The sequence below is a fragment of the Oncorhynchus gorbuscha genome, linkage group LG05 (genome assembly GCF_021184085.1).
Source record: "Oncorhynchus gorbuscha isolate QuinsamMale2020 ecotype Even-year linkage group LG05, OgorEven_v1.0, whole genome shotgun sequence".
Taxonomy (NCBI): Eukaryota; Metazoa; Chordata; class Actinopteri; order Salmoniformes; family Salmonidae; genus Oncorhynchus; species Oncorhynchus gorbuscha.
In genome coordinates, this window is record NC_060177.1 from 33,277,192 (window position 1) to 33,295,707 (window position 18,516).

Sequence of the window (18,516 nt, forward strand, 5' to 3'; positions counted from 1 at the left end):
ACCTTAATGCATACTTTTAAATTATATTATTTGAGCTAAGCATAAAAAATGAACTAATATATATTTTTAAATTCCTTAAATCGTTAGATCATTTAGATTACTAATGTTACTGTCCCCAGTACAACAACAAAAATACTTCAATACATGTAATTTTGTCCTTGAAACATTTACATTCATTCCTATGGAGGGCTGCTCCTACTGGGGAGTACCAATATGGCCGATCTGTTGCTTCAATGCCTCTCAACGCCCATTACATAGCATTTGCGATCCAGGGTTTATTTACATCATTGGTTGGAACATTCGTGGACTATTTGTTAAACCATATTTAATTACATAAATCAAATGACTATAGCCATCTGAAATTACATTTCTGTAGATGCTAGGCCTTCTTGCATTTCATTAGGGCACATATGCACACATTGTATTCTATCAACCACATTTGTTTTCAGTGGCTTAGGATTTTATTGATACAATAGACATCCAATGTTTAACATAATCTCTTACTTATTGTGGTAGGCCTACATTGCATGTATTGTGTGTCAGTCCATGCTATTGTAATCTATGTGCCTGTATGATGTACTTTAAAGATACATGGCAATATAAAAAATGTGTCTGAAAAGCAAAGAGACTTAATGGTACACATGTCTACCATCCCCCATACAAGGCACTATAGGCTGCCAGCAAGCTTGCTCTGTATTACGATCAGTGAGATACAGCAGTAATAATGGTGACTAAGACAAAACATGTCTTCGATTTGAAGTCATTTCAACTGAAGTATCACAGTGTACAGTGATGATGAGTAATGGTGTACAAGGTGTACAATTCCCACGTTAATATTGCTTGGAAACAAATGCTTCCTGTGGGATAGACTGAAGCTCGACAGTTTTTTGTGTGTGACCAAGCTAGGTCTCCATTCGTGTTTGACAGTTTTTGAGTTGTTGTCAGATTAATACTGGATGTCATAAGGTGATTGCACCAATTTGTAAGTCGCTCTGGATAAGAGCGTCTGCTAAATGACTTAAATGTAAATGTAAATGTAGAATTTGTGTATCATGTACTCACATCTCTAACAAACGTTCCACTAATTTCCTCACTCTCACTTCCTTCGTGCTGCAATGGGCAGGCTCTTGTCCTCCCCTCACAGCTATTTATGCCTCATCAGCCCTTGCCTAATAAATATTCATAACGAGAAAGGTGAAGAAACAGCTGTCATTTTGTGGAGGATGAGTAGGTATCTCAGATAGGGTGGAGTGAGGCCTAAGAGGGTTTTAGAAATACACATCAACCAGTGTCTTGCGACGGGTATACAGAGATGACCAGTTTACAGAAGAGTATAGAGTGCAGTATAGAGTGCAGTGATGTGTTCTACAAGGAGCATTGGTGGAAAATCTGATGGCCGAATGGTAAAGAACATCTAGCCGCGCGAGAGCACCCTTACCTGCCAATCTGTATGGAAAGGATGGTCATCTGAATCAGGGTTAGTTTGGCAGCTGGGGTGAAAGGGGAGCGATTACGTCGCTCCCCTTTCAAAGCCTGCAGCTTTGATATGTGCTAAGAGAAGGACAGTGTACCGTCTAGCCATACTCCCAAGTACTTGTATGAGGTGACTACCTCAAGCTCTGAACCCTCAGAGGTAGTAATCACACGTGGGGAGAGGGCCATTCTTCTTACCGAACCACTGACCTTTGTTTTGGAGGTGTTCAGAACAGGGTGAAGGGCAGAGAAAGCTTGTTAGACACTAAGAAAGCTTTGTTTTAGAGTGTTTAACACAACATCTGGGGAGCGGCCAGCTGAGTAAAAGACTGTATCATCTGCATATAAATGGATGAGAGAGCTTCCTACTGCCTGAGCTATGTTGTTGATGTAAATTGAGAAGCGTGTGCGGCCTAGGATTGAGCCTTGGGGTACACCCTTGGTGACAGGCAGTGGCTGAGACAGCAGATGTTATGACTTTATATACTGCACTCTTTGAGAGAGGTAGTTAGCAAACCAGGCCAAAGACCCCTCAGAAACACCAATACTACTTGGCCTACAAGAATAGAATAGTCTACCATATCAAAAGGTTGGTCAAGTCAAAAACAAATAGCAGCACAACATTGCTTAGAATCAAGGGCAATGGTGACATCATTGACAATGTTTAAGATTGCAGTGACACATCCATAACCTGAGCGGAAACCAGATTTCATACAAGAGAGAATACAATAGACATCAATAAAGCCAGTCAGTTGATTATTGACAAGTTTTTCCAACACTTTTGATAAACAGGGCAAAATGGAAATAGTTCTATAACAGTTAGGATCAGCTTGAACTTCCCCTTTAAATAGAGGATGAACCGTGGCTGGCTTCCAAGCAATGGGAACCTCTTCGGAGAGGAAAGACAGGTTAAAAAGGTCAGAGATCGGCTTGGCATTGATAGGGGCAGCAACCTTAAAGAAGGGTCTAAACCATCTGACCCATATGTTTTTTTTGTGGTCAAGTTTAAGGAGCTCATTTAGCACCTCGGACTCAGTGACCGCCTGCAGGGAGGATTAGTAATAATGGATTAGTAAATAGTTTATTCATAATTTATTAATCATTACTCCAATATTTGTAAATGTTAGTAACCTAGTTATTTACACAATTAAAAACAACTGCCATTTATACTTTATATGTTCAATATATTTCCTTTAACTCAAATCAAATGTTTATTTGTCACACATACACAGGTTAACATCCTGTGTTGTGTGCTTATTATTTTACCATGGCAATATGTTCTTGGCTTTTTTGAGACCTTAACTAACTTGCCAAGTTAAATAAAGGTACAATAAAAAATAAAAAACATTTATAAAGTATTTAGTAAGTATAAATAGCTCACACTTTACACGAGGCCATGCAAAATGGCTATTATTCATGTTTTATTATGTTGAATTATTATAAAGTGCTACCCTAAAGGCACTGGCAGATTTACCATTAGCAAGAAGAGGCAAATGCCTCAGACCTCACATCATTAAGGGGCATCATGAGCTTGGCATAATAATAATAAAACAAATATTTAAATAATTTCGGCCTTCCCATCTGCGGTGGAAGGTGGCAGAAGGTGGAAGGTGTTTGTCAGAACAGACGACATCCTAAAAATCGGCCTTCTCATGAAAACATCTGTAGCGTCTGAATAGTTTGGGCTACACACCTCTATGGGAACATGAGACTCTCACAAACATGATATTGCTCTCTGCTTTGCTCTTACAGCCCCCACAAGTGTCGGGACTCGGTTTCAACCAATTGCGAATTGAAGGAAAGTTGGCGGGTGCACAGTGCACTGTTCGGATGCAGGAATTATTTTGAGTGAACGTGAGAAAGTAACCTACTTTTTGAAGTGACATGAATGTGTTCATGGCACATTAAAAAGGTAATGCATTTTTACAGTTAAATTACGTCTTTACTATGAAACCCATAAAAAATAATTGTGCATGCACAGGAGGAGTGGGGGTGAGGCCTCAGATTAGCCTCTGCCTGGGGGACTCCAAATCACTAAGTCCGACCATGCCTAAAGGTTTATTTAACAGAGCATTTGAGTTCAGTATACTTAACACGGTATACATGTTGTTAGTGTTGCTGTCTCACCAGAGTGAACCATTCACGAGTAAAAGTTCAGAGTAAAATCTTTCAATCTGATCCAGCCCTGAGTAACACCGAGGACAGCAATCTGGCACTGAGAACCAACATGTCTGACTGATCAATGGGCTTCCATGAATAGCAAGGAAAACTGTAGTCACTAAACGTGGTCGATGCCTACAGTTGTGTAGGCAACGGCACGCACATTTACATAGAAAAAAGCCTAAACGTCCCTTGTCTGTCACGAATGTTGAATAAAATCATATTTGAATATACTCTGCCAATTGTCTGTGGCATTGATGCTTCAGCTGGTTGAAATTTAAGACAGAACATCCATAGGAAAGTATTGTTAAACTGACTTCAAAACACAGGTCTATCAGTTTAAGATGTGTTTGCTCATGACCAAAGGCATGTCCACAAGACGGCAGTATCCAACCATGTGTTTACATAGTTTTTCTCATATGCCAGGTGATAGACATTTCAACTGTAGTACCGGCGCTCTAAAAAGTTTGGTAAACAATCCTTTCCTGTCACAAATTTCAAACAGCTGAAGAACCAACCGCACTAACAACCAGTAGATTGAGTTCAAATGTAATTTTACTTAGAATTCTGGTTTGTAAGGAAAATGTCCACAATTTTGCAGTGCTTTGTTTGAGACTGTATACCAAATATCATACGCAAAGTAGGGATTCACGAGGAATGTAGAACTCTTTAACCTTTTCTGCAGTGTATCTAAAAATGTGACAGTATTATTACACAATATTATAATGACTGCCTAACATGTATCCTTATGTTGAGAATTGTATTTCCTTTATTTGAAGAATTTAGAAGAAATTAATTGAGATGCAAAATTACCTATATTTGAGGCACTCTTTTACTTCACATTATTTGCTTGTGCATTTTCCAGCCAAAGCCATTCTGTTTTTTACTTTGCCCTGAATCCCCATACCGGTAACTGGATTTGATTGAATATGGCCCGAGGTTATTTGGACAGTTAAGTACACAGTGCAACCATGTGTCCAATAGATGGCACTATCTGCTTTTTGTCCAATCAGCTAACCTCCCATCCCATGTGCTGAGGGTAGTTTGGTTGGATTGATTAAGTGAGTTGCCAAGTGAATGAGTGGGCTACGTTTTATTTTAGAAAGAATTGTGTATGGTCAGAATCAAACAAAATATGAATTATTTGAATAACATTTGGCAATGTATCAAACAAACACAGGGGGTCAAAATACATGTCTAACACGTAGAAATACTTTATCTTAATTTGATGTAGTGTTCTTGGTACAATTGACAGCAATGGAATGCTCCCAAAAGTGCAAACTCCAAATTTAAAAAAACAAAGCCAACTCAAATACTTTTTGACATATATTCACATTTTGAAATGACCCAGACTTGGTATCATATTGACAGGCAGTCCTCACTTTTGATTAGAACAATTCATTTAAAGTCAGTTTTGTAGTGGCTGTCCAGTCCTAGCACTCCAGTATTGAAGGTGTGGGCAATGGCAATTCAACCTAACCGGGGAAAATTCAAACTTTCTGAACGTTGCAGAATAAACGTAAACCGTTTGGGTGATATTACTCTAACAATTGAAATACATGTCTTAAAAAATGGATAGCAGTCAGGAGGTAAGATCAGGTGGGGCCATTCTAGCCAATGAGAGGGAAGATACATGTCCGAAGAACAGCGTTGGTTTTTGCCAGGGTGTCACGTGTCCTACGTATATCAGTACACCCCTAACAACCTAACAATAAATAAATAAGCCTCACGTAGCAATTAAGCAATTCCATTTTTTTGTAGACCAAATTCGACACTCTCTTTGACCTCTATACTAAAACTCCTCGCTGAGTGAGCGGAAAAAACGAAACATCGCCACCTGCTGGAGAAGATAGATTTCGTGCCCAGTTATCCCTCTCGCATCGCCTCTTCCTCACATTGCCGTTCTTCATGTACAGCTAGCATTAATTTCCCTCGTCGTGGTTCAAACTAACCTGCTGCATCGACTTCAACATCATGCATCGACTTCAACACTTGGCAAATAGATCATTGATTGCTGGTGTTTTTGACCAGTCTCCAGCCCTTGTGCGGACAAAGGCTCGGGAGACCGCATGTTTAGTGCAGTCCATACGACTCAAAACACAAGGACCGGTTGAACAGTATGGACTGAAGCGATTCAGTACAGCTGAGGCAACCGTGATTTTGAGAGAGAACGGCAAGATGCGAGAAAAGACTCTGACCATGGACACCCTCAATCCGCAGGTGAAAGCGGTGGAGTACGCTGTGAGAGGACCCATTGTCACGAAGGCTGGGGACATCGAGAGAGGCTTGCAGCAGGTGAAAACATATTGCCCACCACTTTAGCTACATAGCGAGGGGGGAATCAATGGGTGAGCTTGCTAGCTCATGCTAACCAGCATTTGCCGGCAACTAGCTATTTACGTATCCGTAACGTTGGCACATCCTCCTCAGCATATTAGCTAGCTAGCTAGTCATGGATATGTGCTCTCATGCTTTATACTATCAACTAAAATAGCGTATGACAGTTGGGGAAACGGGCAAGTAACGTTAGCTTGGTAGCTAGTTTATCTCGAAGGACAGGTGTAGCATCTTGGCTCAGTGCTGACACAATGTTGCATCATCATCCTCCAGTCGAAACGTCAGGTGTGCGATAAGGAACCAATCCTGCCTCGTGATTTCCTCAGCCATGGTGGTCCCTCGTGGACGTGGCAGTGATGAGCTTTGACAGAGGGGACCAACAGACAGTGAATTTCTAAATCTACGGTCTGGGATTTTTTCTTTGTTTGATTCTGGCAACGGAACCTCAAGTCTGAATGTTGACTACAATTACATTTGAATTCGTTCCTGTTGTCTGCGTGGTTGGTCCATTTGCAGGTAGGACTTTCGGACGATCCACATGAAATAATTATTAACAACTTTTCATAGCACTGGTAGTGCGTTCACATGCCTTGCCGAACATGTAGAGTGCGCATGTTTACATGGTTTTACGGCTGTTCCAGGTGATATAATTCTGAACGCAACTCAAGTGCTTTGAACAGTTAGTCTAATAATACGTTCCTGTGGATGTATTGGCTGAAACTCCTACTCGCAAAAGAACCAACCACGCAGACAACCAGTAGGGTAAACATATTTAATTATATTCAACATTTTTGACCTGGGAGGACCAGTTCCAGGATCAAACACTCAACAACAACACAAAAAGCTCTGACGAAGGCCTGGAGGCCGATACATAAAGATCAATAAAGTACATTGATACTAGAAAGAGCAGCGGGTGTGGCTTCTATTTTCTCTCATGCTATTCAATTGTTACCATGCACCTGCACTAAATATAGCTCAACTCTGCAAGCACTTAAAAAATAAAATTAAAAAATCGCAATCAAACACTGAAGAATCCCAGAAGGCAAAATCTGATTCCCAGGCAATGATGAGCTTAGCTAGTGAAAGCTCAACCAAAGATACTGGTAACTAACCCTTCAATCAGTGACTCAACTGCTACTCATGTACACACTGTGCTGTTTAGCGATGCCTTTAAATTAATATCAGGGCAGAACTTATGATCCAGACTGTTGTGTGGGGAAGTCGAGGCAAGTTTACTATCATGATGGAGATGAGCAACAGCACAGAGACCCTTTTATTTACATGTAATTCTACGAACGACAAGATCAGTGTACCGGAATTCATTCATTCAGACTTATGCTGTGACTGACCTATAGCCCACACTCCACTTGAACAAAAGTTACCTTCAAATATCTATTCACACTACTCTTCTTTCACTTTAGTCTTACACTCACTTGTTTCTCTGTCACGTTGGATAAGTTGATTGATGTGTGCCTCGGGCACTGGCAGTTCAACTAATAATAGCCCTGAAACAGGTGCCGTCCTTGGGGTCGGTAGGAGCACGTGATCCTCGTACCACCCTCACAGATACAAGACCACACTAGGGTTGGTCGCTTTGTCATGTCCCCTGCATACCCTTGTCCAAAATATGATTTAGATGTTGGGCCACCACAAGGACATTAACATGAAATGGTAGGCCTACAGCACTTGGGTTAGACTAATACATCATGTAATGGATGATGTCAATCAATCACAAATTTGTTTACATCCCTGTTAGTGAGCATTTAATCCATTGTCACCCATTGTCAAGATAATCCATCCACCTGACAATAAGCTGATTTAAACAGCACAACCATTACACAGGTGCACCCTGTGCTGGGTACAATAAGGCCATTCTAAAAATGTGCAGTTTTATCACACAACACAAAGCCACAGATGTCTCGAGTTTTGAGGGAGCCTGCATTTGGCATGCTGACTGCAGGAATGTCCACCAGAGCTGTTGCCAGAGAATTTAATGTTTATTTTTCTACCATAAGCCGCCTCAGCCTAGTGGTTAGAGCGTTGGGCCAGTAACCGAAAGGTTGCTAGATCAAATCCCAGAGCTGACAAGGTAAAAATCTGTCGTTCTGCCCCTGAGCAAGGCAGTTAACCTACTGTTCCCCAGGCGCCGAAGACCTGGATGTCGATTAAGGCAGCCCCCCACACCTCTCTGATTCAGAGGGGTTGGGTTAAATGCGGGAGACACATTTCAGTTGAAGGCATTCAGTTGTACAACTGACTAGGTATCCCCTTTCCAACGTAATTTTAGAGCATTTGTCAGTATGTCAAACCAGCCTCAACCGCATACCACGTGTAAACCATGCCAGCCCAGGACCTCCACATCGGGCTTCTTAACCTTTAGGATCGTCTGAGATCAGCCACGGGGCTGATTGGCTGGGCCTGGCTCCCCAGTGTGTCGGCTTGGCTGCGTACCTGCCCAGTCATGTGAAATCCATAGATTAGGACATAATGAAATTATTTCATTTTTCTGATTTCCTTGTATGAACTGTAACTCAGCAAAATCATTGAAATTATTGCATTTTATATTTTTGTTCGGTATAGTTCTTCATATGTGCAGGGATATTTCTGAACGCAATTTACAAAATTCAAATTTTCTCTCAACATGTATCTAAATGTACCTTTCTTCCCTCCAGGGTCAGAAACATCCCTTCACTGAGGTCATCAAAGCCAACATTGGAGATTCACATGCCATGGGGCAGAAGCCAATCACGTTTCTCCGTCAGGTGAGTGGCAGGGATGTGTCAGGAAAAGTGTGGTCTTGCAAAGTCATATTTATATCACCTGTCCTACCACCATAACCACAACAAGGTGAAATAGACTTCAAATAGTATTCTGGCAGGACGGCTATCTGTTTATTCCCAGTTACTAAATCAGTCATCCTTGGCTGGGAATCAGTTTGGCTGATGAGGCTGCACATCGACACATCGTTTGTTTAGGCTACTATTTGCACTCTGAAACATTAGAGGAACGTCCTCGGCTCATGGAGAGGTTGGAAACGGGATCACCTTTATTAATACTTAATAATACAGCAATCTCTTAACAGAAGCATAAAATGTGTTATCTCTATCTGGTATTTTAGAAGAAATGCCTCTAAAAACGACTTACTGTTGTATTTCACCCAGCAAATGTGTATTGGATTGGCTAACTGGGCATGGGCAGAGTGTGGGGTGTTCTGGTCTCTCCTAGTGAAAGTGCACATTCCAGAGATGGGTCAAAATTATGTCCAGTCTTGTGCTCCACATTGTTATAACAATCACCTAGGGCAGGGTGATATTGAATTCATTTAAATGTATGTTTTTGTGTTATCTTCCAAATGCCTATATCTCAATCTATTTATTTCCATTTTTTTTTATGCGCGTTAATGTCTGCTTATTCTCATGTTGTCTTTTTGGTCTCGTCTCATTTGCTCCTTCTGTGCTGTGTGCACTGACTTGTAAGCTGTGCACCTTCCAATATACACACACACCAAGCCCCTCCCCCTGCCACTCACAACAACAAAGATGAGCGATCATTCCTTCCTTTCTGACAAGCGGATTCAACTCGCTATTTGCATTTGAGGTTTGGTCCAACAGAATTAGTCAAATACATTTTTATTTGTCACATGCGCCGAATATAACCTTACCGTGAAATTCTTACTTAGGAGCCCCTTACCAACATTAAGAGTTAAAAACACTTTTTTTTTTCTTTCTTCTCCTGCTGGCTCACCTGGGTGGGATGCTTATATAATGCTATTTACATAATATGTCAATTAAATTGTGAAGGTGTCTGTGTGTCTTGATGGGGTTGAAGTTAACATGGAACACCTCCTGTCTGTATGTTCAGGTGGTGGCTCTCTGCTCATTCCCAGAGCTGTTGAACAGCCCTAGTTTCCCAGAGGATGCCAAACAACGTGCCCGTCGCATTCTACAGGGCTGCGGGGGACAGAGCTTGGGTGTGTACAGCATGCCTGTCTGACTGCGCTGCACTCACATTCCTGTGTTGAAATATAGCCTAATAATATAGCTTTAAATGCTGACCCAAGTGGGAGCTTTGGCCTTCTGTGCACTGTTGATGGGTTCAGAATTGTCACACTGACAAATAACAGGATGCTAGGTTAAGTTCTAATGATGCTGTGGCCTGAGAAATGCAGAACCCAGCAGTGTTTTGGTTACAACAATATGCTTTTGAAACATTATTTGTGTGGCATACCTTTTGCTGCAAGATATGGCTAATAGTTTATTTGAAACTACATTGTACGGTGGAGCTAGAAAGTGTATGCAAGTTGAAGTTATCTAAGCTCTCATTTATTTCCTGAAACAGAACATGAAAATACAATCCAGAGTTGATACCATATTGTGTGTGTTTCAACTCCAGGGTCGTACAGTGCCAGCCAGGGAGTGGACTGTATTCGGCAGGACGTTGCTGTCTACATAGAGCAACGGGATAAGGGCGTGCCTGCCGACTGGGACAATATTTACCTAACCACCGGAGCCAGTGATGGCATCGTGGTACGTCTTTAGTTCTCAATAATCGTCTTATAAACAAAAGAGTGTTGTTTGGTATTTGTTTAATCTGAGCAGTCACTGAAAGTTCATTGGATTTATTAGGTATTTTCATGTTTTTGACAGTGAGTTATTTCTCTTATAACCAATATTGTTTTAATTCTGGATGTTTTCCTACTAGTTGTTGATGTTGTGAAACGATATTCTCATCTGACCGTAGAGCATCTTGAAAATGCTGGTGTCGGGCCAGGGCCGGTCCAGGAGTGGTGTGATGATCCCCATCCCTCAGTACCCCCTGTACTCTGCAGCCATCTCTGAGTTGGAGGCCGTTCAGATCAACTACTACCTGGACGAGGACAACTGCTGGGCCCTGGATATCAACGAGCTCCACAGAGCCTACCAGGCTGCCAAGGAGCACTGTCACCCCAGAGTCATCTGCATCATCAATCCAGGCAACCCTACCGGTGGGTCTCACCAGCCAGAACAATGAGATTAGGCTCCTTATGTAATGTGGCTGTCCAGTGTTCAACACATCTAATACCAGTATCACACACACATCCAAGACCAGTATCCACCACTTCCAAGACCAGTACCCACCACATCCAAGACCAGTACCCACCACCTCCAAGACCAGTATCCACCACATCCAAGACCAGTATCCACCACATCCAAGACCAGTATCCACCACTTCCAAGACCAGTACCCACCACATCCAAGACCAGTACCCACCACCTCCAAGACCAGTATCCACCACATCCAAGACCAGTATCCACCACTTCCAAGACCAGTACCCACCACATCCAAGACCAGTACCCACCACCTCCAAGACCAGTATCCACCACATCCAAGACCAGTATCCACCACATCCAAGACCAGTATCCACCACTTCCAAGACCAGTACCCACCACATCCAAGACCAGTACCCACCACCTCCAAGACCAGTATCCACCACATCCAAGACCAGTATCCACCACATCCAAGACCAGTATCCACCACTTCCAAGACCAGTACCCACCACATCCAAGACCAGTACCCACCACCTCCAAGACCAGTATCCACCACATCCAAGACCAGTATCCACCACTTCCAAGACCAGTACCCACCACATCCAAGACCAGTACCCACCACCTCCAAGACCAGTATCCACCACATCCAAGACCAGTATCCAACATATCCAAGCATGAGCATCTCACATCTATATGTTGCAAATGTTTCCCATGTCCCATAAGGCCAGTAAACATGATGATTATCTTTTAAGAAGTAGCTATGTTGATACTGTACAACCATTGAAACAAGCAACTAGGCCAAGGGTCATGATGTCATGTTGTGTAAGATATTATATGTGGAACCCCCTCTACCCTGCTGTGTCATGTAGGGTAGCTGATGGGTGTTTATAGCCTGCATAGGAAACCGGATCGGTCTTCACCAGCTGACATTAGGGTAAAGGAATCGGACTCCCTCTGACATAGCTGTAACATAACTCGGCAAAGCTGTAACTTAATAGTCTGCCTGACTTCAGAGTCTGGAAAGGCTCCACTGTTGTAAGCAAGATGTGTTGATAATGAAGGAGGCTGTGTTTTTTTTTCCTGATTGGTTCTCCCCTTTCTCACTCAAACAGTCACATTAACAGCCACACAATCAAAGCCCAAGCCAACTTCTGTGTAAATACTGCACTAACAACGGGCTCCTGTCCACACCAGTGTGTCACAGTTCTCCCTCGCTGTGTACCACCTGAATCGTGTCCGCCAGGCTAGTAATCGTCCGTGAGGCGATACTGTGGTCCTCTGGTTTCCAGTGGCCTCCATAGTACAGTACATTCTGTCTTTTGTAATCATAGTATCCCCTGTACAGATGGAAGCCACATGTAGAGTTGCTCATGTTCTCAATTCCAGCACTTGTGGTGACCACTCTCCCTCCCTCTCCTTTCTTTCTCTATGGCAATATTCAGGTCAAGTGCAGAGTAGGAAGTGCATCGAGGACGTCCTCCACTTTGCATACGAGGAGAATCTGTTTGTTATGTCCGATGAGGTAATTATTTGCTACCATAGTGTATTGAACTGAACGGACACTGACTATTTCTCGACTTTTCCAGTCCTATGAGAAGTATCAATTCTCTGTTGATGTAATCCTCTTGTGTGTGTCCAGGTGTATCAGGACAACGTGTACTCCCCAGACGTTCAGTTCCACTCCTTTAAGAAGGTGCTCTACGAGATGGGCCCAGAGTACTTCAACACTGTCGAGCTGGCCTCATTTCACTCCACTTCCAAAGGATACTCAGGAGAGTGAGTATTCATATCCACGTGCCCCTCGCACGGGGTCTCTATTTCCCTCAAAGTACCCTTAAAACACCACACGCTGTCTATGCTCACTCTGAATTCTCTGTCTGACCCCCATAAGTAGTCACTGACATACATGACACTTTCCTATGTATCCGTAACCAGCTGTCCAGCGCTTATAGCCCCTCAGTCTCATGTGTTTGATCTGCAAGAACACTGTAAAATGTTAGCCGTGTTGCCTTTGCGCGACAGATCCGCCCTCTGCTTTAGCCAACTCCTCTGATTTGCGTTGTCGTGCTTGTGTAAACATCAGACGGGTTGGCTAAAATCACAACGCTGACTACCAGGCCCACAGAGAGACGACGCCCTTTGTATGCAGACTGACTGGCTCATCAGATTGTCCTTGCCATGGTTTTGATCTAGGATAAAGTGCCGTTTGGTTCTATTGCGTGTGACTGTGTCCACAACACTAACGCTCCCCTCTCCTCGGTCCACCTCCCCTGCAGGTGTGGGTTCAGAGGGGGATATATGGAGGTTCTCAACCTCGACCTGGAGGTCAAGGCCCAGCTGGTGAAGCTGCTCTCTGTGAGGCTGTGTCCCCCTGTCTCTGGACAGGCTGCCATGGATGTCATCGTCAACCCTCCTCTGCCACACGAACCCTCCTACCTCCAGTTCCACAAGGTCTGTCACTCAATGTTCGGGGGGCAGGCAATGCTCTAGGTTTAATTTGTTGGTGTTCAGTTTCGATTGTCATCCAAGACCCTTGTCTGACCTCTGTGTTGTCTTTCAGGAGAAGAGCGCTGTGCTTGGAGCTCTGGCTGAGAAGGCCCAGGTGACCGAGCAGACCCTCAACACGGTGCCTGGGATCAAATGTAACCCTGTGCAGGGAGCCATGTACGCCTTCCCGCGCATCTTCATCCCCCCACGAGCTGTGGAGGAGGCCAAGGTCTGTTCACGTAACACCCATTGAGAAACCTGCTGAAATGTGATTCCACTCTACTCCCATTTGTCCATTAGTGAATTTGTCACATCTCAGCTCACTCATAAAACTTGTGTGGTGTAGGTACTTGCGTGGTGTAGGTAGCTGACCACAAATTGGCATCGGTATATAATTGTATGCCTCCACACCCGAAACTAGAAAAACAGGTTTGTAGACTGTCTCTCTCTTCTGCAGTCCCTGGGAATGTCTCCTGACATGATGTACTGTCTGAGACTGCTTGAGGAGACTGGCATCTGCCTTGTTCCAGGCAGTGGCTTCGGCCAGAGGGAAGGGACCTATCACTTCAGGTAACTGTTCAACTAGCAGAAACATTGCTGACCATCATACATTTATAGAGACATAAGAATTTAGAGAAGCCTTTCATGAAGATTGTCTGTGACGACAGTGTTTTGTTTGTCCTGATATACCAGTTGTATTCAAATCAAATTGTGACAGTAGCTAGTGAGTTACATTGAAGCATTGTAACCTAACCATTACAGTGCCACATCTACCAGGCTCAAATTGGTCGGCAGTGACATCTCGCTTGCATAAGTAAACTAAAAAGATTTAACTGAGCTGGAAATTGCCAATATTACACTAGCCGGAGAGGAGCGAACTGAATAGCTGGCCTCCATTCATTCCAGATGCTGTGTTTACTTTGCATTGATCTCTTCCTTCCTGTCTGTCTTTTGCCCTCCAAGGAATCTCTCATGGACAGATTTACGTGTAGCAACATTCGCGAGATTTTTTACTTCTTGCGTAACCGAGATTACCTGCTAAATTGTTTTTACAAATGATTTCCCCCTAGAATGACCATTCTGCCCACGACAGAGAAGCTGAAGGTGCTCCTGGAGAAGCTCCGGGATTTCCACATCAAGTTTCTGAAGGAGTACGCGTCACTGGAGGAACCAAAGAGATGAGAGTCCAGAGGATGACACTCGGGACTCACTAGAACAGTTCAGATAGTCCCAGTTTGAGAACGTTTGACACGCGTATCAAAAACAGCGTTTACGGAGGTATCGACTAACACTAATGTAAAGAAAGTAAACCCTTGTTTAACTCTACTAGTGTAACCTATGATTGCTTGACATTTTATCTGATTGTAGGAACAGTACTTGTGTTTTTAGAGACATTGTGCCTTTGTCAGACGAGGTAAAAGTGTGGGGAGAAACGATGCCGTCTGTACAGAGATGTTAAAGGGGCAATCTGCAGTTGCCACAAACATTTTAGGACTTATAAATGAAATTGTAAATCGATGTACCCATTTGATTCTTGAAGAATACAACTTGGGCATGCCTCATAAGCTGTCGTACCCGATCAGAACCCAAAATGTAAGCTTCGTAAATGTAAACAAACACTATATAGCCTTAACATGGTTAAAACTAATGTTGATATCATGGATGATCAGTCCCTTGCATCCATAGCTCTGGCTATGAATTTGGTTCCAATTGTCCAATCCCATCCCTCAGATTTTTATTGAAACTGGCAGTGAGGACGTTTTATTGTAACTACAACTGATTTCCCCTTTAACACTAAAGCAATGTACTTTGTGATGTACTCAAAGGTGCTCTATTATAGAGGACGCACTGGGGAATGGGACACAATGTTCTGATGACATTTTCTCTAGCTCTCCATTTACTTGTTTTTGTGCCCGAGAAGTTTACACTGTTTTGTATTTTCTATCCGTCTTGAGTCTTTTCTGTCTCCTTAAGAGGCATTTTGTGTGAGAGCTCGACGCAATGGGGCACTGTAAGTGCAAATATTATCTTAGAACCAGCTGTACCTTTTTCAGTGTGCCAAATGGAACAGGGGTTATTTATGTAGGTCATGGACTGCGGGACAATGAGTGCTGCTACATCAGCTCTTGTCCAAAACCCATTTCTAACATAACATCCTATCAGTACAAGTCATACAGCTTTGAGCCTGCATAGCTTCCTGTTGGGCACGTTTACCCACACAGTACGTGGCTTGCGTGACACTGATCTGAGGTGTCTGTTGCACTTGGTTTTTTTGGGGGGGGGGGGGTGAATGTCTACTCTCGGGTGCCTAGTTGGAAGGAAATGCAGTTTTGTGTGCTACTAATTGAAGAGTTAAGGTCAAACCAAGGGAAGTGTAGGTTCTGGTAATTCTGTATATCGGCCTTGTCCCCATATTAGGCTATTTATTGTTCACGCTTTTTACTGACTGTGGCTTTATGGCTGTCATTCACATTTGTATCACAACTTAGAAAGGGAGTACGGTTACATCTCAGATGGTGGGTTGAATGCACTTTGTTTTTTTGTTTGTAAAATGTTTGTGTGAAACCTTCTGCCCGTATCCATCTTTCTGCAAACTGCAGGAAATGTCATTGTGAAGTGAAACACTACAATTTCATTTTTTGTAGGTGGGAGATGAGCACAGTGACCCACATAAGGCTGTCTAAAAGCTTCAGTTAAACCAATGAATTTGGGCAACTTTTATTCTGACACCAAAACATCTCATTTCTATTTTTGTATGCAATTTAATGCTGAATGACCTTGGCAGCCATTCAATGTATGAAACTCGACTGACCTCAAAACATGAATTGTTTTTAACCATTTGACAGCAATGAGGTGCCTTCAATGGCGACAAGCTATAATTTACATTGAGTGGTTTTTGAGAATGTTTTTTTTTGAATGCACATTTTCTGCTAAATGTTTGTTTTCATTTGTTTGCCTGGTTTGCCTTCACAATTCCTGACATTTAATTAAAGTAAAAAATTCCCCGTCTTAGGTCAGTTAGGATCACCACTTTATTTTAAGAATGTGAAATGTCAGAGTAATAGTAGAGGGAATGATTTCTTTCATCACATTCCCAGTGGGTCAGAAGTTTACATACACTCAATTAGTATGCAATGCATTTAAATTGTTAATTTTAGCCCATTCCTCCTGACAGAGCTGGTGTAACGGAGTCAGGTTTGTAAGGCCTCCTTGCTCGCACACACTTTTTCAGTTCTGCCCACACATTTTATATAGGATTGAGGTCAGGGCTTTGTGTTGGCCACTCCAATACCTGGACTTTGTTGTCCTTAAAGCCATTTTGCCACAATTTTGGAAGTATGCTTGGGGTCATTGTCCATTTGGAAGACCCATTTGCATCCATGCTTTAACTTCCTGATTGATGTCTTGAGATGTTGCTTCAATATATCCACATCATTTTCTTCCACAAAATAGATGGCATCATGAGGAAGTGCACCAGTTCCTCCTGCAGCAAAGCACCCCCACAACATGATGCTGCCAACCCCCATGCCTCTCGGTTGGGATGGTGTTCTTCGGCTTGCAAGCCTCCCCCTTTTTCCTCTAAACATAAAGATGGTCATTATGGCCAAACAGTTCTATTTTAAGTTTCATCGGGCCAGAGGACATTTCCCCAAAAAGTACGATCTTTGTCCCCATGTGCAGTTGCAAACCGTAGTCTGGCTTTTTAATGGCAGTTTTGGAGCAGTGGTTTCTACTTTGCTGAGCAGCCTTTAAGGTTATGTCGATATAGGCCTCATTTTACTGTGGCTATAGATACTTCTGTACCTGTTTCGTCCAGCATCTTCACATGGTCCTTTGCTGTTGTTCGGCTTGATTTGCACTTTTCACACCAAAGTACGTTCATCTCAAGGAGACCACGCGTCTCCTTCCGGAGCGGTATGACAGCTGCGTGGTCCCATGGTGTTTATACTTGTGTACTATTGTTTGTACAGATGAACGTGGTACCTTCAGGCATTTGGAAATTACTCCCAAGGATGAACCAGACTTGTGGAGGTCTACAATTTTTGTTTCTGAGGTCTTGGCTGATTTCTTTAGATTTTCCCATGATGTCAAGCAAAGAGGCAATGAGTTTGAAGGTTGGCCTTGAAATACATCTACAGGTACACCTCCAATTCACTCAAATGAGGTCAATTAGCCTATCAGAAGCTTCAAAGCCATGACAGTTTTCTGTAGTTTTCTGTAATTGTCCAAGCTGTTTAAAGACACAATCAACTTGGTGAACAACAAGTTCTAATGACTCCAACCTAAGTGTATGTAAAATTCCGACTTCAACTGTCGTTTCTAACTGAAATAAGGCTGTTAACCCCTGATTTTCCTTGTTTTGGATATGCATAATTTTTTTCATAATTCCAGATTTGCATTTATTTATGTTTTGTACAATAAATACTTTTGAGATCCATTTTGAGAGATGATTAAAAATAATTTGACTGAAACTAAGGATGCATTTACACAGGCAGCCCAATACTGATATTTTTTATCTGTAAAAAGAGATGTGATTAGTCAATAGACCAATTAGTGGGAAAAAAGATCAGAATTGTGCTGCCTGTGTAAACACATAAATGGTCTCTGAAGATGTATCCAGAGATTCAGTTTCATGCGATATTAATTTAATGATTGTACTTGGGGAAACTACTGAATCTAATGTTTTGCCATTTACCCAAACATCAGAAACTACAATGACACAGTTCAACAATAAACAGTCTACCATCTAATACAAGAGGACAATTCACTCTCCACCAGTCATTGAATACCTGCATGTCACACTTCCACCGAAGAGAACACCAGCTATCCAGTACTGAGTGCTGAACTGTTGATAAATCTTAAACTTGGCAATATTTTAAATATATATTAGATTGCCCCACAGGACAAGGGTGCACAGTTTTTTCCTAGCCCAGCACTAATGGTTAGTGAGTTGAGTTATTAGTGGCCTCAGGTGGATTCTAGGGTTAATTGACTGGTCAGGAGCACCTGGTGTCCTTAAGGTTATAAACCAG

General features: G+C 42.6%; 1 protein-coding gene across 1 annotated transcript; it reads left to right on the forward strand.

Annotated features, from left to right (window-relative positions):
- The first annotated feature begins 5,357 nt into the window (after positions 1-5,357).
- LOC124035854 (alanine aminotransferase 2-like) lies at positions 5,358-16,500 on the forward strand. Its single transcript, XM_046349651.1, has 11 exons — positions 5,358-5,928; positions 8,643-8,732; positions 9,832-9,940; positions 10,363-10,496; positions 10,711-10,954; positions 12,439-12,518; positions 12,636-12,772; positions 13,273-13,447; positions 13,557-13,712; positions 13,941-14,053; positions 14,554-16,500. The coding sequence occupies exons 1-11, from the start codon at positions 5,608-5,610 to the stop codon at positions 14,663-14,665; spliced, it is 1,671 nt and encodes a 556-aa protein (XP_046205607.1). The 5' UTR covers positions 5,358-5,607; the 3' UTR covers positions 14,666-16,500.
- The last annotated feature ends 2,016 nt before the right edge of the window (positions 16,501-18,516 follow it).